This window comes from Gorilla gorilla, chromosome 1 (genome assembly GCF_029281585.2).
Source record: "Gorilla gorilla gorilla isolate KB3781 chromosome 1, NHGRI_mGorGor1-v2.1_pri, whole genome shotgun sequence".
NCBI classification, from domain to species: domain Eukaryota; kingdom Metazoa; phylum Chordata; class Mammalia; order Primates; family Hominidae; genus Gorilla; species Gorilla gorilla.
The window spans coordinates 124,605,774-124,629,577 of NC_073224.2; the positions used below are offsets into that span (position 1 = coordinate 124,605,774).

Sequence of the window (23,804 nt, forward strand, 5' to 3'; positions counted from 1 at the left end):
ATAAGGTCAGTCATTCATCCTCCCCCCCACCACATCAGGACCATTTTGGTGCCCCCACTCGTTGCCTCCCCTGCTCACCACCACCCTCACCCAAGCCTTCTTGACAGCTCCCTGACCTTCTTCCCTTTCAGCCTGGAGCAGCTGTGTTCTCTGTCCTACTTCTAACCAAAACCTACTCTCAGGAGAAGACTTGGTACCTTTCTTTATACTTGAGAGGACATTCTGTCCTTTTATCTTCTAGTTATTCTATCATCAGTCCTTTCCTTATTATGAATTAGCAAATATAAAATCTTTGTTCCCCAGGGTAAAGAAAAGAATTTTAAGAAGTGGTTTTTCTTAGCCCCCTCAGCACCCTAGTCTATTTCTAACACCAAAAAGACAAAACAAGGGAGAGGAAAGGAGAAGGAGATGGAGGACCAGTTGCAGGAGAGAAAGGAGAAAAAAAATCCACAGTGGGGGTGGCGGAAGATCTATGACTGCTAACAACCCATTCTGTGGTTTTCAAAGAGCGAATATAACAGCTATGAAAGTGTGAGCAATGACGAAACTGGAGAGATAGGGTTTTAACAAGATGCAAGGACAATCTGAGGACTGAGAGCCATTTCAACGTGAGCCCCCAGCCTGAGAACAAGAAAGAAGAACTTCTGTCTTGAGGTAAAAAGGCCGGCTGGGGACCTGGGGTCCAGGTGAAGGGATGGGATGGTTGACAGAACTGCTCAGGTGAGGACAGGCTTCCCATGAGGTCCCTGAGAAACTTGCCTTTTGGAGGGAAATGTCCTCTGCCCTCTGGAGCCTGGGGAGAAGGTTATTTCTGCCCGCCAGACCAGCATGCTCGCTTTTCTTCCATGGGCATTCAGGAATCCTGGCCCCATTCTGACATTCCTCAAATGGAGGAATTCCTCAAATTACCAGAGGAAGGTTACCAAAGTTTAGATCTGCTGGAGCTCTTCAAGGCTTGGCCTGAGACAAGCCAGGAGGTGCCACGGGGCTTGGAGCTGGCCCTGTGAGGCACCTCCAGGGGAAGTTCATGTCCTAGGTGGTTCACGTCATGGACCTCTTGGAGGTCCATGAATAGATTTATTCATGGGATTTGTGAATTGGGGGAAAAAATACATCTTTATTTTCACTAATCTTTAATTGAAAGTCAGCACTTGCTTCAGTTATGAATGTAGACAATGAACCACAATAGAATTTGCCATAAATAGAAAACACAAATATTTTCAAATCTCATTACAGTTTTTATAGATTTCTCCAAATGTCCTTAGCGCTCAGCACTACTACAGAATTACAACAATTAGGCTGATGTCAAATCTAAAGAAGCATGTGTACTGCTCTACCACACATTCTTCTAATGTTTTGACAACTGTCTTGTCATAATTTGTTCCCTTTATTATCCCATGTATCTTATTAATTTTTAAATGTTATTCTGAGAAGGGACTCCATATGCCTTCCCAGACCACCAAAGAGGTCCATGGCGCCTTTATGTCAGGCACCTGCTTTGGTGTGTTAAGCAGGAAGCCTGAGATCTCAGACAAGAGCTTCAAGGGCCCCCCAGGCCAAACCTCTATCTACTAACAAGTCTGGTTCTACTTTAAGGCAGTTGGGGTTGTGGAGATTGAAAAAGAAGCCCTTTCACAGCTGCAAATGAGATCTTTCTGGGCATCTTTTTCAGTGTTGTGGGAGATCTGTATACAGGGGTATTTGTGGAGCTCAGAGCTGACCTTCCAGCTCCTCTGAGAGGTTAGATCCGGGCTCCGGTGGCAGAGGAAATGGAGACTCTTCCTTGCCCTCTTGTCCCCACCCTCCCCAGAAAACCTCTGGCAAAGCTTTATGTATCATCTAACCGTCACCACATTCCTATGAGGGAGTTTTAAACACAAGAGGAATGTGAGGCTGAGTGAGGTCCAGCAATGTGCTGGTCACACAAAGCTTGGATTTGAACCCAGGAGTCCACAAGACTCCAGGACCGCCTCCGAAGGTGCGGGAGGGAAGAGTTTCCCGCCGTCTGTGAGCTGTCGCCTGAGAAAGGCACCGAGCCCTTGGGCCACCAGCGCAGCTCAGGAGCCCCGGGGACCATCAAAGATGAGGATGCCAACTCCACAGGCACCCTCCCCGCTGCCCGCGCTGGGGCTCACAACGTTTTAAGAGGGGAGACCCGCCCCTAGCGTGTAGTGGGCCCGGAAAATTCCCAGACTTCTCACGACCACCCGCTCTCCCCCCTATTGAGGGCCAGGTGCAGCTCTAGTACATGCTGCGTCCCCAGGACCCACCAGGCCCAACTTTGCACCCCCTCATCTCCCCTCCTAGTTTAGACTTTCCCTGGCTAGCCCCCATGCTCGCTGGATGGCCCATGGCTGGAGTGACGCGGGCCAACGCGGGGCAGGTAGGGGGTCACTCGGCTTTGGCTGAAAGGTAGCGCCCTCTAGCGGCCAGAGTGCGAAATCAGCGCCGCCGGCTCCGCGCTGCCCCGCCTGCATCACACCAGGGTGCTCCCCTCCCGGGCACCAAGGTCACATCCCAGAGCATCCCAGAGCCCAGTGACCTCGCCGCCCCCCAGCGCTGGTGAGGGGCCCACAACAGACTTACATGCCCTTCTTCAACTCGGCCCTAGGCACCGCGAAGCCTGGCCACTCCAGCGGAGTGACCAGCTGCATCAGCCCCTCCCGCCTGTCCTCTCTCTCCTTGGAAGCGGTCCCTACCGTGCGCCCCTCCCATCCCGCTGCACCAGTCCCTTAGGAAACACGCCTAGAGAAGGGACACGACCTTGTCAACATTCCATAGCTACCTAGTGCGGAGCCAGGACTGGAAGCCAGATCTCCTCAGCCCATTCCCCACCTTAATTCACCCACCGTATTCTTTAGTCACCAGCTCCCCAGAGCCCACAAACATCTATGAAGGCCTAACTTCATCGCCATCTTGCAGCCTTTCCACATCCCTCATCCAGAATTTCTCCTGTGCTGCCCCTTGACACTTTATGACCTTATTACTGTTCTTAGTACAGTCGTTCTTGTGTTAACAGCTGTTCGTGAATGGATGAGTGGCTGTGAGGAGAGGGACAAAGGGGACTCCAAGAGAAAGACTCTCATAACTTGGGTTAGAGTCCTGCTCCCCAACTTACGAGCTGTGATTTTAAGCAAGTCACAAGGCCTCTCCAAGCCTCTATATGCTTCGTACAAATAATAAATTTTAAAAAATAATAATGGCTTAGTGTTTTATAATGACTAAACACAGTCTTGCAGGTAGATGTGCCTGGAACACTGTCCGTTGATTCCAATATAAGAAAGCATAAAAATAATCATAGCTATCATTTATTGAGCCCTTACTCTCTGCCAGGCACTGTGCTAAGTAGTTTACATAGGTGACCTCATTTGACCCTCACAACCCAAGGAAGAGAATATTTTGTCACCATTTTATAGGTTATTAAGAGATTAAGAAACTTGCCCAATATTACACAGATAGTTAAGTTTCAAAGCCAGATCTGTAACATCCTGGTCTGACTCTAGAGACCATTTAACCACTAAAACGTCTGCCTCTGCTGTGTTAGTGATCTCTCTGTGCCCCATGGTGTCTGACACATTATAGATGCTCCGTGTTTCTGAAATATGTCTATTTATTAAAGGCTGAGCATAGTGCCTGGCCCAGGAGCCTACGAAACTTGACCAAGTCATGCAACTATTAAGTTTTTTTTTGTTTTTATTTTTGTTTTTTCGAGACAGAGTCTTGCTCTGTCGCCCAGGCTGGAGTGCAGTAGCGCGATCTCAGCTCACTGCAAGCTCCGCCTCTCGGGCTCACGCCATTCTCCTGCCTCAGCCTCCCGAGTAGCTGGGACTACAGGCGCCCGCCACCACGCCCGGCTAATTTTTTGTATTTTTTTTAGTAGAGATGGGGTTTCACCGTGTTAGCCAGGATGGTCTCGATCTCCTGCCCTCGTGATCTGCCCACCTCGGCCTCCCAAAGTGCTGGGATTACAGGCGTGAGACACCGCGCCTGGCGCCACTATTAGGTTTTAGGACCAGGATTTGAACACAAACACTCTGGCTCTAGAGTCTATGCTTTTTAACCATAATTCTGGGCTGAATGAATAATTGCAATCCTTCTTTATCTTCCTCTTTGAATAAAATGATTTGTCATTTTATTCATTTATCCTCTTTGTCACTTAATATTCCATGTTTCAAGAGTCACCAGGACATTCTGGTGTAGCATGAAGGTATGATAACACAGGAGAAGGAACAAGGAGAGGTCAAGGCTAGGAAAGGACATTGGGGCCATACCATGAGCTGCTGCTGGGATGTTTTATTAGGATTGTGACAAATGTATAGATAAGTACAGAAGAAATTAACAATCGTCTCTACTTAGATTTTCTTTTATGTTTCTTAATAGTACTGTATAGTTTGTATCCTATAGGTCCTATTCGGAATGTTGTTACATTTTTCTGGACATTTGATGGGTTTTTTTGGTTGCTATAATGAATGGAACTTTTTCTTCTACCATATTTTCTGACTAATAATTATATCCAGGAAAATTTTTAATCTTATGTATTAATAAGTACCTTATTAAATTGTATGTATATACACTAATTTAGTTTATTATTTTATACAAATTATAATTACATAACATTCTATTCTGTGGATCTTCAATAATTTATTCAACCATTCTCACCAGTGGGTCTTCACCTGTTTCCTTTTTTTATGGGGGCAGGAAGGCGACGAAGTTTTGCTCTGTTGCCCAGGCTGGAGTGCAGTGGCGTGATCTTGGCTCACTGCAATCTCTGCCTCCCAGGTTCAAGCAATTATCCTGCCTCAGCCTCCTGAGTAGGTGGGATCACAGGCACCTGCTACAACGCCCAGCTAATTTTTGCATTTTTAGTAGAGCCAGGGTTTCACCATGTGGGCCAGGCTGGTCTCGAACTCCTGACCTCAGGTGATCCGCACGCCTCCCAAAGTGCTGGGATTACAGGTGTGAGCCACCACACCTGGCATTCACCTGTTTCTATTCTTTTGGTATTATAAAAAATGCTGCAGTGAATATCCTTGTACATATATACTAGCACACTCATGCTTTTATTTCTGTAAGCTATAGCCAAAGGGACAGGGTATGTGCATTTGAAATGTTAATATATAATGAGTATTCCCCCAAAGCTCTGTAACAATGTATAGTTCTACCTAGAGTGAATGATTGCACATATTTCTTCTTACCCTTACCAAAATTTGATTTATCTTTTAAATTTTTGTTCACTTAACAGGTGGTAATTCTGAAATTCTGAACTCTGAATTTTTAATTTGTACTTCCCTGAATACTTGTAAAACTGAAAAATTTTTTATTGCATTTCATCTTTTGTGAACTGCCTATTCAGATACTCTAACTTTTATTGTTTCTAATAATTCTTAATTAAGTTTCTTGGGTTTTCTAGATGTAAGTTATATCACATATAAATAGTAATAAATTTGCCTTAAGATTTCCAATATTTATACCCTTTGCTTTATTTTCTTGTCTAAATATAATGGCAAACACTTTCAGAACAATGTGAAATAACAGAAATAATAGGAAGCATCTCTGCCTTGCTCCTAATATTAATAGAAATTATCCCATATTTTACCATTAAATATGATGCTGCAATTTTATCTGAGATATACATTTCTCCATTATATTGAATAGTATTCATCCATTACCATTTTACTTAGGATTTTAGTGGGAATTAATGTAAGATGTTATCAGAAGGTAATATTGACTTTCTTTTTTATCCAGTAGTATGTTAATTAATAGATTTCCTAATATTAAATCATCCAAGAATTTCTAAAAATGAAACCTTATTCCATTTGTCATGGTGTATTATATTTTTAATATCTTGTACGATTGGTTAATTTTTGTGTGTGTGTAATTTTTGATTTTGGTGTTCTTGAGACAGGGTCTTACTGTCAACCAGGCCAGAGTGCAGTGAAGATCATACCTCACTGCATCCGTGAACTCCCGGGCTCCTCCCACCTAAGTCTCTTGAGTAGCTGGGACTTCAGGTATGCACCACCACACGTGGCTAATTTTTGTATTTTTTGTAAAGACATGGTCTCACTTTGCTGCCCAGGCTGGTCTCAAACTCCTGGGCTCAAGTGATCCTCCCACCTCGGCCTCCCAAAGGCTTGGGATTACAGGCGTGAGCCACCGCAACTGGGCCTTTCAATTTTTAAAAATTTAAATAAAATATTATAAAACAATACGGCAGCACATGAAAAGAATAACATACTAGGCCGGGCGTGGTGGTTCACGCCTGTAATCCCAGCACTTTGGGAGGCCAAGGTGGGTGGATCACAAGGTTAGGAGTTCAAGATCACCCTGGCCAAGATGGTGAAACCCCGTCTCTACTAAAAATACAAAAATTAGCTGAGCGCAGTGGCAGGCGCCTGTAATCCCAGGTACTCGGCAGGCTGAGGCAGGAGAATCGCTTGAACCCAAGAGGTGGAGGTTGCAGTAAGCCGAGATCGCGCCACTGCACTCCAGCCTGGGCGACAGAGTGAGACTCTGTCTCAAAAGAAAATAACATACTATGACCAAATGGCTTCAGTTTTTGTTTGTTTGTCTGGGACTGCAAAGATGTATCAATTTTAGGAAATCTATTAATGTAGATCGCCATCTTAATATATATCTTAAAGAAAAATAATATCATTTTAGTTGATATTTAAAGGCAATTAATAAAACATTAACATCCATCCTTGACATTTTAAAACTCTTAATAAAATAGAAATAAATGTATATTCCTTAACATAATAAAATACGTCTCATTCTCAAAGCTACTATAATACTTAATAAGGAAACATTTAAGCATCCCCCATTAAACTTAGAAAAAAGACAGAGATTCATTATTACCATTATTATTTAATATTTTTCTGGAGATATTAACCAACACAATTAGAAGAAAGAAATCAGAGATATAAAATAGAAAAGGAAGTAATTATCATTATTTACACATAATATGATTGCATAACTGGAAAATCCAAGAGAATTAACTGAAAAATGATAGAATTAAGGAAGTGGAGCTGGGTATGAAATTAATATCTAGTAAAACAAACAGCCTTTCATATATGAACAATAATGAAAAATTAAAAGATATAATGAATGATATAAAGAGACTGAAAAAATAAGTTAAAAGATACAACGAGTGGAAACAACAGATGCTGGAGAAGATGTGGAGAAACAGGAATGCTCTTACACTGTTGATGGGAGTGTAAATGAGTTCAACCACTGTGGAAGACAGTGTGGGGATTCCTCAAGGATCTAGAACTAGAAATACCATTTGACCCAGCAATCTCATTACTGGGCATATACCCAAAGGATTATAAATCATTCTACGATAAAGATGCACAAGTATGTTTATTGTGGTACTATTCACAATAGCAAAGACTGGGAACCAACCCAAACGTCCATCAATGATAGACTGGATTAAGAAAATGTGGCACATATACACCATGGAATACTATGCAGCCATAAAAAAGGATGAGTTCATGTCCTTTGCAGGGACATAGATGAAGCTGGAAACCATCATTCTTAGCAAACTGTCACAAGGACAGGAAACCAAACACTGCATGTTCTCGCTCATAAGTAGGAGTTGAACAATGAGAACACATGAACACAGGGTGGGGAACATCACACACCGATGACGTTCCACGGGTGGGGGCCCGGGGGAGGGATAGCATTAGGAGAAATACCTAATGTAAATGACAAGTTGCTGGGTGCAGCAAACCAACATGGCACATGTACAACTATGTAACAAACCTGAACATTGTGCACACGTACCCTAGAACTTAAAGTATATTAAAAAAAAGATATAATGGGTAAAAGACGACATTTTCAATAGTGAAAAAATATGAATTACTCAAGAAACAAACTTAGCTAAGAAACGGACGAGGACTTTATGAAGAAAACTTCTATACATACCTGAGACACACATATTTGAAAAATGAATATCACATTCTCAGATCAAAAGAATCAATGTCACAACAAATTCAGTTCTCCCTAAGTTAAAATATAAATTGAACACATCCCAATTTTAAAATACCAATACGACTTTTTCTTGATGATACACACAGTAGGAAGGGCAAGACTAGACAAGCTGATTATAAAAATCAGAAAAATAAATTTATAGAAAAATTCTTGTTTTCCCCTTTTGAATTTTAAATGCTGTGAATGTAATTACCTCTTCAAAAGTTATAAACTACAAAACTTTAAATATATTTTTAAAACATATACACACATAGAGAGGATTTTTAAAAATAAAAATGTATTTATTTTATATACATAATTGCAATTTGCCCTTTTTGACCTAATGCTATATCATGAACATCCCTCCAGGCCCATATTTATAGAAGTATCTCATTCTTTTAATAATATATAATATTTTGTCACATAGATTAATTGAAACTTATTAAACCATTTCCCTATTGATGAAATTCAAGTGTTTGTTTTTCTTCAGTTTGTTTATTTTGAAACAGGAGTAATTTTTCTTAGCCAGGATTAGAAGATGTAACTATAAAAAGTAAAACAATAAAAATATTGAAAGAAAATTGTAGCCTCAATTGGAGGGAAACTTTCCTAAACAATGCAGGAAACCCAGACAACCTAAAGGAAAAGATAGATATGTTGTATTTAATTACATACAATGTAAACTTTCCTTGTGAAAAAAAGCCTCATAAAAAAAGTGAAGAGACAAACAACAAATTGGGAGAAAGTATTTGCCTAAAAAAATGGCAGATGGGTTAATATCTCTAATACGGAGAAAGTTCCTAAAAGTTAAGAAATGTAAAGAATATGAACACACAATTCACAGACAAGGGAATACTAATGACCAATAAGCATATGAAAAGATCCTCAACCTCACTAATCATGGAAATGCACCATAAAACAGATCTAATCTTTCATCCATCAGATTGGCAAAAATGTTAAAGTACAGATAATACCAAGAGCTAGCAAGGGCACGAGGAAATGTACACTATCAAGCATTCTTGGTGAACATCTGATTATCAACAGCCTTTTTGGAGAGCAATCTGATTATAGTAGAAAAAAAGTTTTAATCATCATATTCTTTGACCCAGCAATCCAATTTAACTTAAAAAATATATATATATGAGAAAATAGCCTTTAGTGTCTCCCTATGCCCCTCCCTCCCCGGCTCCCAGCGTATCTCACTTGGTTTACCGCCTCACTTCCCAGCCAGCTGGACTCTCATGCCCAAGCCCTCCTCTACCTCCATCATACTCTAGCCAATCAAAGCTAGAGCCTGGGATGGGGAAATGATCTTGGAACCCTGGAAGGCGTTGTCTAGTGGGTCCCCCTGTGCTTTTAGGAGACTGAAGCCAAGGATACCAGCAGAGCCAACATTTGCTTCAAGTTCCTGGGCCTGCTGACAGCGTGCAGGATGCTGTTGGAACCCGGCAGAGGCTGCTGTGCCCTGGCCATCCTGCTGGCAATTGTGGACATCCAGTCTGGTGGTGAGGATAGACCCTAGAGCAGAGACGGCCATGGGGAGGATCCTGGGCTTGTGGGAAGGGCTGGATCCCGTGATTTTCTCTAGTGGGGAAACAAAGGACTTTTTTTTTTTTTTTTTGAGGGAGTCTCGCTCTGTCACCCAGGCTGGAGTGCAGTGGCGCGATCTCGGCTCACTGCAACCTCCGCCTCCCAGGTTCAAGCAATTCTGCTGGCTCAGCTTCCCGAGTAGCTGGGACTACAGGCTTATGCCGCCACCGCCGGCTAATTTTTGTATTTTTAGTAGAGACGGGGTTTCACCATATTGGTCAGGCTGGTCTCGAACTCTGCCTGACCTCAGGTGATCCTCAGGCGCCCGGCTGACTCACTCTCCTTGACATTAAGGAAAGGGTAAAGAATATATTGTCTTTTTCTTTTTCATTAGAACTGATACTATTGCCTCTCTATCAGACACTCTGTCTCTGCTATATGTTTCAAAGAGCCTGGTAATCTGCGCCTCAACCTAAGATTCCTTTAGGCTCTTATATACTATAAATTTATGAAATCCAGGTTTGAGATCCAGATACTGCAATCTTCATTAACTTCAGCAGCTAGTTTAACCACTCTGTGCCTCAATTTGTGTATTTATAAAATGGGAAGAATAATACCTGCCCTCTATGGCTATACTGAGGATTTGATATACAGAAAAGCACTCTAACAGAGACCCTATAGAAGTTCCAGCTGGAAAGTAGAAATAAAATATAAACCATTTTGGACTTAATCAATGGCTGGGATTGCAGGTCTCCCTCAGATATGGGTCCTGGAAGACCCATATCTCTTACTCTTGTAGGAGAATGGCATTCAATATGTAGGGGGCAGCCTCCATCTCTGCCTCTTCACCGTTTTCATGAGAGTGAATTTAGTTTACTATGTATACCAAGGGGAGTCTTAAAAGGAAAAGCAAGTCATAGCGGATCTAGCTGCCAAGGGAGTGGGGGAGGGGGCTGGCAGCCTCAGCATCTGCCAGATGAGTTTTCAGCAGAGAGCTGGATTTAACCGAGGTTGGGGTTTTGCGAGGATCCATCACAGTAGGAGTAAAGCTAAGGGAGCTGAGGGTGGATATAAGGGAGAGATTATAATAATGGACTACAAAATATAAACTACAGAAGGAAGTGAAGTTTGAGGAGAGTGAGGGGCAGTACAAAGTTGGCAGGGCCAATGCATTGCAAAATTAGGTCAGAGACACCCATCGAGCCAAAACATCCTGGGTTAACCCAACTATTTTCTCCACTTCTGTATCCAGGTTACAGATTACTTACAGGGAAAATCAAGTGGGCAGATTGGCACCATCAGAGTCATGGTCTTTGGATATCAATGGTCCCTCAATAATTAGTCTGTTTCTCCAGTCCATTCTCACTCCATTTCCACACACTGGCTGTTTTTAATCATCTCTGGTATTTCCGTGGTCTCTCTCATCCTATATTTCTTAGAAAAACTTTTACTCATCCTTCAAGTCAGCTCCAGCACTAACTTCACTGTGAAGTTTCCCTGATGCTTCAGACTCAGAAATCTCTAAGATTCCTCAATTATAATAACTGTGGAATTAAATTGTAATTTTTTGCTAATTTGTTTTTACATTAGGCTTTAAACTCGGAGAGTGGCCAGGCACAGTGGTTCATGCCTGTAATCCCAGCAGTTTGGGAGGCAGAGGCAGGAGGGTTGCTTGATGCCTGGAGTTCAAGACTAGCCTGGACAACATAGTGAGAATCTGTCTCTACAAAATAAAAAATTAGCCAGGCATAGTGGTGCATACCTGTAGTGTTAGCTATTCGGAAGGCGGAAGCAGGAGGATTGCTTGAGCCCAGGAGTTCAAAGGTGCAGTGAGTTACGATTGTGCCACTGCCCTCCAGCCTGGGTGACACAGCAAGACCTTGTTTTAAAAAAAATTTTTTTAAATTAAAAATCCCCGGTCATCTAATGGTTAGGGGAAAAAAAAGGTCTGACAGTGGGGCTCACATCCTAGCCCTCATAGCCCCAGCAGGGCTTGGCAGAGTGAATACCTAAACGTATTTGTTAAGTGGAGGAACAAATAAACCTATGAATTAATGGATGCTTTGAGCATATTATTTAGGCCCTTAATTTTCATTTTCCAGATGAATAAACTACTGCCCAAGGAGTTAGGTAACTTGCTTACAGTCACACAGCCATCAATAGAGCTGGAATTTGTATTTCCTGTCTGCCAGCACTACTGCCAGGTTCTGCTTCAGTCCTTCCTTGAAGACTTCTAGTGATAATGAGCAGTTACGGTGAAATTCACAGAATGCTACCTGACCTCTGGGTAATTCTTCCCTTTCCATTCCAGGATGCATTAACATCACCAGCTCAGCTTCCCAGGAAGGAACGCGACTAAACTTAATCTGTACTGTGTGGCATAAGAAAGAAGAGGCTGAGGGGTTTGTAGTGTTTTTGTGCAAGGACAGGTCTGGAGACTGTTCTCCTGAGACCAGTTTAAAACAGCTCAGACTTAAAAGGGATCCTGGGATAGATGGTGTTGGTGAAATATCATCTCAGTTGATGTTCACCATAAGCCAAGTCACACCGTTGCACAGTGGGACCTACCAGTGTTGTGCCAGAAACCAGAAGTCAGGTATCCGCCTTCAGGGCCATTTTTTCTCCATTCTATTCACAGGTGAGTCTCAAATACTCCTAATGCCACCAGGTGGGACAGTGAGCAGGGTTGACAGTGGAGATGTAACCAGATGGTTCAGGTCCTGGAAAGGCAGTTTCCTTCTTCCTCAATCCTTTTCCAACATCCCCATTGGCAGATGCTGCCTTTCTTCAAAGTGCACATACAAACATTATCTCATTTTGTCTTTAATTTTAAAACTCTTACTTGGGGTGGCCATTGCATTTTTACTGACAGGGAGATGGTGACACAGGGGTTGAAGAGACTTGTCCAGTGCTACTCACTGACCGGTGAAAGTAAAACCAGATAGAAATTAGGCTTCCTGGCCAGGCATGGTGGCTCATGCCTGTAATCCCAGCACTTTGAGAGGCTGAGGTAGGCAGATCACCCGAGGTCAGGAGTTAAAGACCAGCCTAGCCAACATGGAGAAACCCTGTCTCTACTAAAAATACAAAATTAGCCGGGTGTGGTGGCGCATGCCTGTAATCCCAGCTACTCAGTAGGCTAAGGCAAGAGAATCGCTTGAACCTGGGAGGCGGAGGTTGCAGTGAGCCGAGATTGCGCCATTGCACTCTATCTTGGGCAACTAGAGTGAAACTGTGTCTCAAAAAAATAAAAAAATAAAAAACAAGAAAAGAAAGAAATTAGGCCTCCTGATTCCCAATTCAGAACTCTCCCAGAAATGTGGCTATATTTCTAAATTCAGGCAGACAACGAGATTAGGTTTGAGATAATATGGGTGTCTGTCTTAAGGAGCATTTAGTTGGAAGAAACAGAAACCAATTCAAAGTACCATAGATTAAAGGAGGAAAAAATAAAAAAGTACAGCTGGCCCTCATGAGTTCTAGCTCCTGGAATCAGAAACTAGAAAGGGGATAGGATGCAAAACAGTTACCGTTTCAAACTGTGAGGCAGCAAGGCCTCTGGCTTCTGCATCTGTCTTTCACTCTATGCATGCTCCCCCTGCTCCATTACTACTTTGGCATATCCTAAATATGGCCACTCCAGCCCCAGCTTTAAGTGGCTTCCTTAAGTCAAATTGTGCCCAACAGAAAGTGTCTCTCTGTGTAACTATATTCCTAGACAATAGAGCAAGGCTTCAAAATTCTGTGGGAAAAAAAAAAGTTTACCTAGAATTATATATTCAGCCAAACTATAAACCAAATGTAAGGAAAGAAAAAAGACACTATCATGAGATGCAATGACTCAAAAAAATTTGCCTTCCATGTGATCTTTTCAAAGAAGCTACCAGAGGATGTGCTTCAGTAAAACAAGAAAGTGAATCCATAAAGGGGATAAAATGAGATACAGGAAACAAGGAATCTAACAAGGAAGTTCTAGGCTGGACACAGTGGCTCATGCCTGTAATACCAGCACTTTTGGAGGCCAAGGTGGGAGGATCACTTGAGCCCAGGAGTTAGAGATAAGCCTGGGCAACACAGGGAGACACCATCTCTAGTGGAAAAGAAAAAAAAAAAGGAAATTCTAGAATTAAAAAAGGGCAGTTAGTCTAGAAGAGAGCAAGAGAAAGAAGACTCTGGAAGGGAGATCTCTAGGAGGTAAAAATGGAATCGACAGATCATCTTTCTAAAGGCCCATTAAAGACCCGATAAAAAGATTAAAGAAATGGATATGGAAAACTCTGCCAGTAAAAAAATAAAATCAGGCTCTAGAGAAAACTAAATTTTACAAAAGAAGCATAGCACACAACTTGATTTTGCAAAAAATAACACAGAATCCAAATTATGTAAACATGGCTAATTTAAATAAAATTTGTGGTACAATTATTTTTAGAAGAATGCAGAGAAGGAAAATGGGTGAAAATATAATCCTCATCTACTATATTCTAGCACATCTTCATCTACTATAGCAGAAAGCCAATAGAAAATGTCTAAATTTTATCACTAGGAAGCAGCAATATGAGCATATTATTTAGGAATATAATAAGACATCTCGAAGAGTTGACAGTGGTTGTCTCAGACAATAAGCCTAGGAGGACAAAAGGGCACTGCTATTATTCTCTATGAACTTTTACAACTATCTTACTTCTCCATGAACTTACAACTATCTTACTTTTTTTTTTCTTTTTCTTTGATTTTTTGAGACAGACTCTCACTCTGTGGTCCGGGCTGGAGAGCAGTGGCGTGATCTCTGCTCACTGCAACCTCCACCTCCAAGGTTCAAGTGATTCTCCTGCCTCAGCCGCCCAAATAGCTGGGACTACAGGCACACGCCACCACCCATCCAACTAATTTTTTTGTATTTTTAGTTGAGACGGGGATTTGCCACGACGGCCAGGCTGGTCTCAAACTCCTGACCTCAGGTGATCTATCCGCCTCAGCCTCCCAAAGTGCTGGGATTACAGGTGTGAGCCACCGTGCCTGGCCTATCTTACTTTTTAAGAAAAATAAGTATAAATTACCCACTCACCACCCTCCCCCCATGAAAAACTGGCCCAGAGCCTTTGAACAAACGTTTCTAATCACCTCCTATGGTTCCTAGTTAATTCAAATTTTCAACTTGTTTAGTTTGATTGACTTTGTTCCTTGCTTCCTGGTGTCTTCCTGTCTGACCTAGCTATAGCATTCAGCACTTCTGACTATTCCCTCCTTCATCAAACTGTCATCTCCAGTGGCTTCTGTGACTGTACTCCCCTGGCTGTTCTACCCGCCTGGCTGTTCTTTTGTCTTCTCTATTTCCTCCTCCCACCTCTCAAACATGAGTATTCCCCAAGACTCACTTCTCACCCCTTCAACCTTTTCTCTTTACTCTCTCTCCCTAGTTCTCATCCACCCACGATTTAAACCAGCATCTCCCTGCAACTGACCAGCAAATCAACTTCTCCAGCTTGAACACCTTTCCTCAGTTTTAATTAAACGTTTAAACTAAAAACTGTACTCCTAGCTCCTGGATGTCCCACCATTTCCTCAAACTCAGTATCAAAGCTATCCTCCTGAGACCCTACTTCTGTTCATGACTGAGTCAACTTTGGTTCCTCCTTTTTTCTTAACCCCCAATTCAGAGAGTTACTAAGTACTGCTGTTCTTCCGCACAGCAGTACTTAGTGGGGAAGAATAGCAGTACTTTGTTATTCCTTTCCTTCCAAAGGTGTTTTTCAGGTCTTCATCACCTCACACTTAACATATTCCTATAGTCTCCTAACTAGTGAGTCCCTTGAGTTCAGCAACTGTGCCCTAGTCACCTTTGTATCTCCCACACCTACCACAGGGCCTAGCACTGAGCTGTTGCCTAATAAATGGTCCAGCAACTCTAAATACTGTTTCTGCCTCCAATCCATTCTACATACTACCACCAGCTTGTCTTTCCAAAATGCTAATTTGCACATGCCACATCACTCAAAGTTTTAATGGCTTCTCACTGTCTATGGAATAAAGTCTAAATTACATTAGCCTGGCACTAGAGACTCTATAGCATTTCATTCTATTTATGTGAATACATTGCTTCAGTTAAACTGCACTAGTGGATACTCCTCTTTCATTCATCTAACAAATATGTATTGTGCATCCCAGGCCCAGCGCTATGCCTTGGAGAACAGAATGAGGTATAACACAGTCCTTGCTCCTTATAACCTAAATCCTGTTCTCCTAATATATTGTTTTAGTTGTGAAGATTCTCCCTAAGGAAGAATGCTTTTCTCATCTTCTCAGCATATTTAAGTATTAGAGTCAGCACATCTAGATGGTTCCCCAAATGTGGAAATTAGGTGCATTTTGGAAGGTAAAACTAGTTAAGAAGAGACAGGTAACAGATAATAAACAATGTCAGGGTGGGTGGTGGCTCACGCCTGTAATCCCAGCATTTCAGGAGGCTGAGGCTGGCAGATCATTTGAGATCAGGAGTTCGAGACAAGCCTGGCCAACATGGTGAAACCCTGTCTCTACTAAAAATACAAAAAATAGCCGAGTGTGGTAGCACGCACCTGTAATCCCAGCTACTTGGGAGGCTGAGGCAGGAGAATCACTTGAACCCGGGAAGCAGAGGTTGCAGTGAGCCGAGATTGCGCCACTGCACTCGAGCCTGGGCGACAGAGCCAGACTCTGTCTCAAAAAAAGAGATAATAAAATAAAATAAAAAACAATGTCTGCCATTTACTGAGTGCTTACTGTGGGCCAGGCATTGTGCTAAGTGATATTATATTATTTAATCTCCATGGTCTTTTGAGCTATTGTCCTGTGATAACTCAAGCTTGAAGATAATTTATGTTCATCCAACTAGTAAATGATGGATAAAAATCCAGATCTAGTCAAGGTGCAGTGTCTCATGACTGTAACCCCAGCACTTAGGGAGGCCAAGGCAGGTGCATCACTTGAACCCAGGAGTTCGAGACCAGCCTGGGCAACATAGTAAAAACCTGTCTCTACAAAAAATACAAAAATTGGCTGGGCGTGGTGGCACATGCCTGTAGTCCCAGCTACTAGGGAAGCTGAGGTGGGAGGATCGATTGGGCTCGGGGCATGAGGCTGCAGTGACCCATGATCATGCCACTGCACTCTAGCCTGGATGACAGAGCAAGACCCTGTCTCAAAAAAACAAAAACAAAACAAACAAACAAACAAAAAAAACCCAGATCTATTCCAAAAGGGCAAGATTTTAACTTATGCTAGATTGCTTGAACCACTCTAGAAAATGCGGCTATTTGGGGATACCCAAGTCCAAGGCGACTAAGCTGTTTCAGCTATCTCTGTGGCAAAACTTTAGAATTACTTTAAGATCTATCTGCATCCCTAGTGTCTGACACACAGGAGATTCTATACTTATTTATGGCTGCCTAAGTACATCATCATTACCCACAATGTTAAAAATACTTATTTGGGCAACGAATTACAGAGGGAGGAATCCTTGGAGATCATAAAAGAGATGTTATGAGATGATGCAAAAGGAGATACTGATGATTTCTGAAACCCTCCCCTGATCCATGATTCTCTTTTGAACCAGAGACAGGGAACTACACAGTGACAGGATTGAAACAAAGACAACACCTTGAGTTCAGCCATAATGAAGGCACTCTCAGTTCAGGCTTCCTACAAGAAAAGGTCTGGGTAATGCTGGTCACCAGCCTTGTGGCCCTTCAAGGTATGTCCAAAAGAGCCGTAAGCACCCCAAGCAATGAGGGTGCTATTATATTTCTGCCACCTTGGTTATTCTCCAGGAGGAGAAGGTTGGAAAGGATGTCCAGGGGGAGAGAAAAATGTTACTCAAGCCCTGGCTATCCACAGGGAAGTTCAAACCAGTTTCACTGATCCAAAGGCACTAAGGAGGAAGACAGATAAATCAGACTTTTCAATGGGTAGGAGGTAAGACTCATTAGGAAAGAAGGCCTGTGAGAGAGGCAAGTTAGTACAACTACCTCTACTCACTGCATGAACAGAGGGCTACAAGTTAAAGCAACAGATTTTCGGCTATTAGAGGAAGAAAAGGCAAGAGACAGACTTGGTTTGGAGATGGGTTTTGAACAATGCGGCTCCTCAGCAAAGGCTGATGGCCAGATTGAGTATATTAAACACATGTAGCTGAGTCCTCTGAAAACCATTTACCAATATGGATTAGCGTTTTTCCTATTAGATAACAAAAAGTGAAACTTCCAATAATTTGTCATAACGTTTTTGCATAACAAGCAACTGATTCAGGTTTTTGCCTGGCCTTGGCATTCTTAACTCCATTTTATTTAGGCATTCCTCAAATCAATAACTACCACTGTTTCGAATGGCATCAGAATGTAAGCTCTATACATGTAAGGACTTTGTCTTCTTTACCCCGACGAAAAGTCCCACACATATGGCAGGCTCTTAATAAATTTGTTAAAGAACCTGTATGATGAATCAGATGCTTTACACATGATGATTCTAAACTTATACAACCCTTGCAAGCAAACATCCCCTGGTTACTCATCAGGAAACAGACACAAGGAAGTTAAATAGGGCCTGGTGCGGTGGCTCACGCCTGTAATCCCAGCACTTTGGGAGGCCAAGGCAGGCAGATCCCTTGAGCCTAGGAGTTTGAGGCCAGTCTGGGCAACATGGCAAAACCCCAACTATACAAAAAAATACAAAAATTAGTCAGGCATGGTGGCACACAACTGTAGTCCCAAGCTAAGGCATGAGGATCACCTGAGCCCAGGCTGGTTGAGGTTGCAGTGAGCCATGATCATGCCACTGTACTCCAGCCTGGGTGACAGGGTGAGACACTTTCTCAAAGGAAAAAAAAAAAAGAGTTAATTGTTGCCCATCACAGCAATTAATACAGATCCTTCTCACTCTAAAACCTTACACTCAGTAATGATCTACTATATGCAAAGCACCTCTTACATCCTTCACCACCCCATTCATTCTGAGATTGACTCCTCCCCTTTCCGGAAACAGGACCACCTAAACATTCCCTATTCCAGTCCCTTATTTGCAAGTCATCAAAAGAAAACAGAGATTTCAAAAAGAAAACAGAGACCTTATCTGTAATCCTTGGTAAGGATCTTCCAAATTTAAGCCTATGCCAGTTTTCAGGAGGAAACATGAATATGAAACAGTCTGACCTTTAGACATAATTTTTTATTGACTTTAAATTCCCTTGGTTAGGCCACTGTAACCAGTAAAATAAATTTTATTTTAGAATAAAAATTCTAAAGGGGAAATTGAGTCTAGCCATACAACCTACTACCAGTTACTATCTTTGATTCCCAAGTCATCCTAGAGCAAAAAAAAAAAAAAAAAAAAATCATCTCTGGGCTTTTTTTTCCTTTTCCACTCAGGTGAAGAGAATGAGCTTTTGAATCCAATTTTTTGTTTTCTCCTATGTTCAATTCAAGTAGCTTTAAAGTTAACCAAAGGAAAAAACCAAAGCTCAATATTTGATTAAACGAGAAACTATACACTACTTAGAAGCTTTCTTTTCTTTATCCTTCTTCCCCAGCTCAAGGCTTAGTAGAATTATTGAAAGAGGTAGTATTCAGTAGAATAGTACACATGCTTTTTCAAGTCCAGAAACACCACATAGATCAAGTTATCATGCTTACATGTGGGGAAAAGGAGGAGGGAGTTTCCTGGACCTCTGTGCCTCTCTCAGCTCATGAAACTAGTTTCAGTGAATATCCTTGTCTTACCACTGTGCCAACAATTCAGAGCTATACGTGGAAAACCTACCTTCAACTTTTTGAGTGGCATCTATTGCTTCTTTGATTGTTCCTTCCAGCAAGGAGCGATCAAAGGCTAGCCCCCTTCCCACTCCCACCAGAATCAGATTTGCTCAAGATTAAAACCCTAATTTAGTAATAAGATGCAATACATAAAATAGTTCCCACTTTCCTTTTCCAATCCCTTTACAGTCATGAGGGCCTATCACGCACGCATCTCAGGACAGGTCAGACTTCATTACATCAGGTATTTTGTTGCTATTCTAAGTTATAAGGCAGTAATACAAACTTTTTCTTTCCACAGCTTTGTAAGCCTTGTGCCAAAAGAAACTTTTTAAAACAGCTACAGCAAGATGAATCTGACTCTGGCTTAGTATCTTTCTCATTACAATAGGCACAGAGAAGAATGCAACAGGGCACAGGGGAAGAGATGCTAAATATACCAAGAATCTGTGGAAATATAAGCTGGGGCAAATCAGTGTAATCCTTGACTTTGCTCCTCACCATCAGGGCAAACTTGCCTTCTTCCCTCCTAAGCTCCAGTAAATAAACAGAACAGCTTTCACCAAAGTGGGTAGTATAGTCCTCAAATATCAGATAAATATATGCATTTTTGTACCCCAGAAAAACTTTTCCTCCCTCTTCATCAACATAGTAAAATAAGTCAAGTCAAACAAAATGAGAACACCAAATTTTGGGGGAATAAATTTTTATTTAACACTGTAAAGGAAAGAGAGAGAAAACAAGCAAAGATAGGTAGGACAGAAAGGAAGACAGCCAGATCCAGTGATTGACTTGGCATGAAAATGAGGAAATGCAGACAGACCTCAACATTCAACAACATCCATACAGCACTGCTGGAGGAAGAGGAAGATTTGTGCAGACCAAGAGCACCACAGACTACAACTGCCCAGCTTCATCTAAATACTTGTTAACCTCTTTGGTCATTTCTCTTTTTAAATAAATGCCCATAGCAGTATTTGGAGTCTTTTCTTTTCTCCTAAATCCACAAACTCTCTTCTTTCTCTTTGGACAGATGACCTCTTGTCATAGTTAAGCAGAGAGTGGGCAGGATATTCCTGACAGGAGGAACTACATGAATAAAGGGGTAAGAGCACGGAAATTTAGCTACAGCTCCATGGTGAGCCATTAAAAGGAAAGAGACACTTTACCTGTGCTCCTCGGCAAGGACCTGCCAAATGTGGGAGCTAAGGTTTGTGGGAACGGAAAGAGATATGGCTGAAGTAGATGAGTAAGACTCTTATTAGTGATAGTCTTGAACTTCAAACTAAGGATTTTAGACTGTATCCTATGGAGATAAAAGGACTAGCCATGGAGTCAAAAAGACCTGGATTCAAATTCTGGCTCTGCAACATACAAGCTATTTGTCATTGGGCAAATGAATTTTTTTTTTTTTTTTTTGAGACGGAGTCTCACTCTGTTGCCCAGGCTGGAGTGCAGTGGCATGATCTCGGCTCACTGCAACCTCCACCTCCCGGGTTCAAGCAATTCTCCTGCCTCAGCCTCCCAAGTAGCTGGGATTACAGGCATGCATCACCATGCCTGGCTAATTTTTGTGTTTTTGGTAGAGACGGGGTTTCACCATGTTGGCCAGGCTGGTCTCAAACTCCTGACCTCAAGTGATCCGCCCGCCTCAGCCTCCCAAAGTGCTGGGATTACAGGCGTGAGCCACCTCACCCAGTGCAAGTGAGGTTTTGAGATGCTATTTCTGTTTACCTATCTGTAAAAAGGGATATTGCCTACTGTATCTTCTCTTTCCACAGAATTGTTCTGAGAATCAAAATGAGAGTCTGGATTTGGGACCTAGAGCCATTTGAATTCTGACTCCAAAGTCTCCAAAGCTTTCTCCACTACATCACATTCATCTTAATCTTTCTCTACCTGTTTTAAATAGTTAGTTCTGTGTTTCTAACTAAATAATAAACTCACATAGGTAGAGATGTCTTTTGTTTTTACTATTCAAATAATCTTCTGGAGCTACTCAAAATTATACAATCACTGGAAGTCTCAGAAGATATATTCAACTATAGGAAAGGTTTCAGCCATTGTACTATACTACTTATAGTCCACATATAAAAATCTGTGACACATAATCACAGAAAGGAAACATCACTGCCCAAGTTTATGAAGACATTTAAGAGCATCAGATTACTAGCTCTGACTCAGACTAAGCGGAATATATACAAAGCAATCCCACTTTGTACATACCAACTGAGTCTTGCTTCTAAAGAGTTTATTTACTCTGCTTATCTCGAGACTTGGTTAAACAGAAATTTAAAATACTGTGTCTTGGCTTTCAAAATGTGTTGATACAATTGCCTTCAAATAAGCCTACAAATTTCCATGCATAATAGGTAGTTTTCTGGACACGCATCTTAGCCCCAATCTGTATGAGTGATTCACAAACATGGGTTTTGAACCTGTGAGGCCATGAGGTTATCAGAAGGAATCTATATACCATAATCTTCAGCCTGAATAAATATCTTTCAAATATTTGTATATACTATATTTCAATTGGATGTAGATTCTGGTGTGACTAATAAATTAACTTAAAAGCATTACTGAAAAAGTAAGTACTTACATACTTACATGCCACCATGCTCAGCTGATTTTTCATTTTTTGTAAAGACGTGGTCTTGCCATGTTGCCCAGGGTGATCTTAAATTTCTGGGCTCAAGCGATCCTCCCAGAAGTTTGAGACCAGCCCGGGCAACATAGTGAGACCCCATCTCTACAAAAAAAGTTTAAAAATTGGCCAAGCATTACAGGCATGGTGGTACATGCCTGTAATCCCAGCTACTTGGGAGGCTAAGGCAGGAGGATTGTGTGAGCCCAGAAGTTCGAGGCTCAGTGAACTATGTTCATGCCACTCTACTCCAGCCTGGGCAACAGAGCAAGACTCTATTGCAAAATAAATAAATAATAAGAAGAAAAAAAGGTAAATTCAAGGCGGAAGAAAAAAATTAAAAGGGTTGAATTCAGTGAACTAGATCTATTCAATAAGGATTTTAAAGTATCCACTGGGTCTGCAATTATTAATAGAAGGTCACCAGGGATTTTAGTGAAAGGAGGGCCAGACTACAGTAGGTAGAAGACTAATGAAAGATAACAAAGTAAACACAAACAACTCTTAAGAAATTTTTTTGAAAAGAAAAGAAAAAAGATTACTAGGCAGTAACTGGAACAGTAATTCTCAATTCTGGCTACAGTGAGAATAACTTTAGGAGCTTTTAAAAATGACCAATGCCTGGTTTTACCCAGACTAATAAAATCACAGTCCGTGGGGATGGAGTCCAGGTACCAGTTTAAAAGATATCCTCAGTGACAATAATGTACAGCCAGGATTGAAAAACACAGAGCTAAAGAGTAAAATGGTGGCCAAGGGGCATTAACTGGGAAAGAAAGCAGGAAAAGGAAGATGGATGATACAAAATCCCAGATGAAACAGCTAGAGAATGGATCAGAACATGGGCTGATAGGCTTGCCTTGAAAAAAACAAAGGACACCTCATCTCAGGAGGCTGGAGGAAGAAATGAATGTTGATATAGAGAAGCTGGGCACAGGGATTTGGGGAGTTCATGCCCAAGGCCCCAATTTTCATAAAGGAGAATATAAATCAGCTTCTGAGGATCAGCTATTGGATAGAAAATTTGAAGAATGAAATTTAGTGAAAATTCAAAATATCTGTTGAGGGAATGCAAACAAAAGCCTAATCAAAAGCATGAAATCTAGTGGAGATTAAATGCACCTTACTATCTGCAGGGGCATGACTGGACACATTTATGTGACTTTTCTAAAGCAGTACTGAACCATCCCCTAGTAAAGGAGCAAGGGAAAGTGAATCACAGCACTGCTCCAAAATTGGCCATTTAGTGGGTGTAATGGAGGAAAAAAAAAAAAAAAAGATGCATAGGAGGTAAAAGTTTAGATGAACTGTAGTTGAGAAACTCAATAATGGGATCTCAAATCTCAAACAGGTACAGAAGGGAAAGTAATCTACACACAGTTTAACTGGCACAGATTATAGCAGCTTTAACTCTGGGTGCCATAAGCTATTAAAACGATGTAAGATTTTACTGATTTTTGTCCTAGACAATCTCATTAAATCAGATTTCCCATATCCTGTATTTGTTCTATGAAGCGATGTCTGCAACTAACTTTGAAATGCACAAAACATAAGATGAACTAATGGAAAGACAGATGGATAGATATGTAATAATGCAAGTATAGTAAAATGTTAATAAAGCCTAGAAGGTGTGTGTTGGGGGAGAGGGGGAGTGTAGGCTCTAGAACAGCACTGTTCAATAGAACTAAGATAATGGAAATTTTCTATAATATGTTCTGTCAAATATGATAAGTATTAGCTACATGTGGCCAATGAGCACTCAAAACATAGCTATTTGGGATTGAGGTACTTTGAATTTTGAGTTTTATTAACTTTTGGTTAACTTAAATGTAAACATATAGCTACATGTGGCTAGCAGCTACCATATGAGACAATGT

At 41.5% G+C, this 23,804-nt stretch overlaps 1 protein-coding gene across 3 annotated transcripts; it reads left to right on the plus strand.

The window, feature by feature from the left end:
* The first annotated feature begins 524 nt into the window (after positions 1-524).
* On the plus strand, positions 525-20,048 carry LOC101140560 (CD160 antigen). 3 transcript variants are annotated; one of them, XM_019039961.4, is made up of 5 exons: positions 5,906-6,011; positions 9,332-9,476; positions 11,813-12,139; positions 17,093-17,230; positions 19,585-20,048. In XM_019039961.4, the coding sequence occupies exons 2-5, from the start codon at positions 9,404-9,406 to the stop codon at positions 19,590-19,592; spliced, it is 546 nt and encodes a 181-aa protein (XP_018895506.2). In that variant the 5' UTR covers positions 5,906-6,011; positions 9,332-9,403; the 3' UTR covers positions 19,593-20,048. The 3 variants fall into 3 exon arrangements, with proteins under 3 accessions (XP_018895495.3, XP_018895506.2, XP_055211484.1); XM_019039950.4 differs by lacking the exons at positions 5,906-6,011; positions 19,585-20,048 and adding an exon at positions 525-654 and having other exon boundaries at positions 17,093-17,397; XM_055355509.1 differs by lacking the exon at positions 19,585-20,048 and having other exon boundaries at positions 5,951-6,011; positions 17,093-17,397.
* The last annotated feature ends 3,756 nt before the right edge of the window (positions 20,049-23,804 follow it).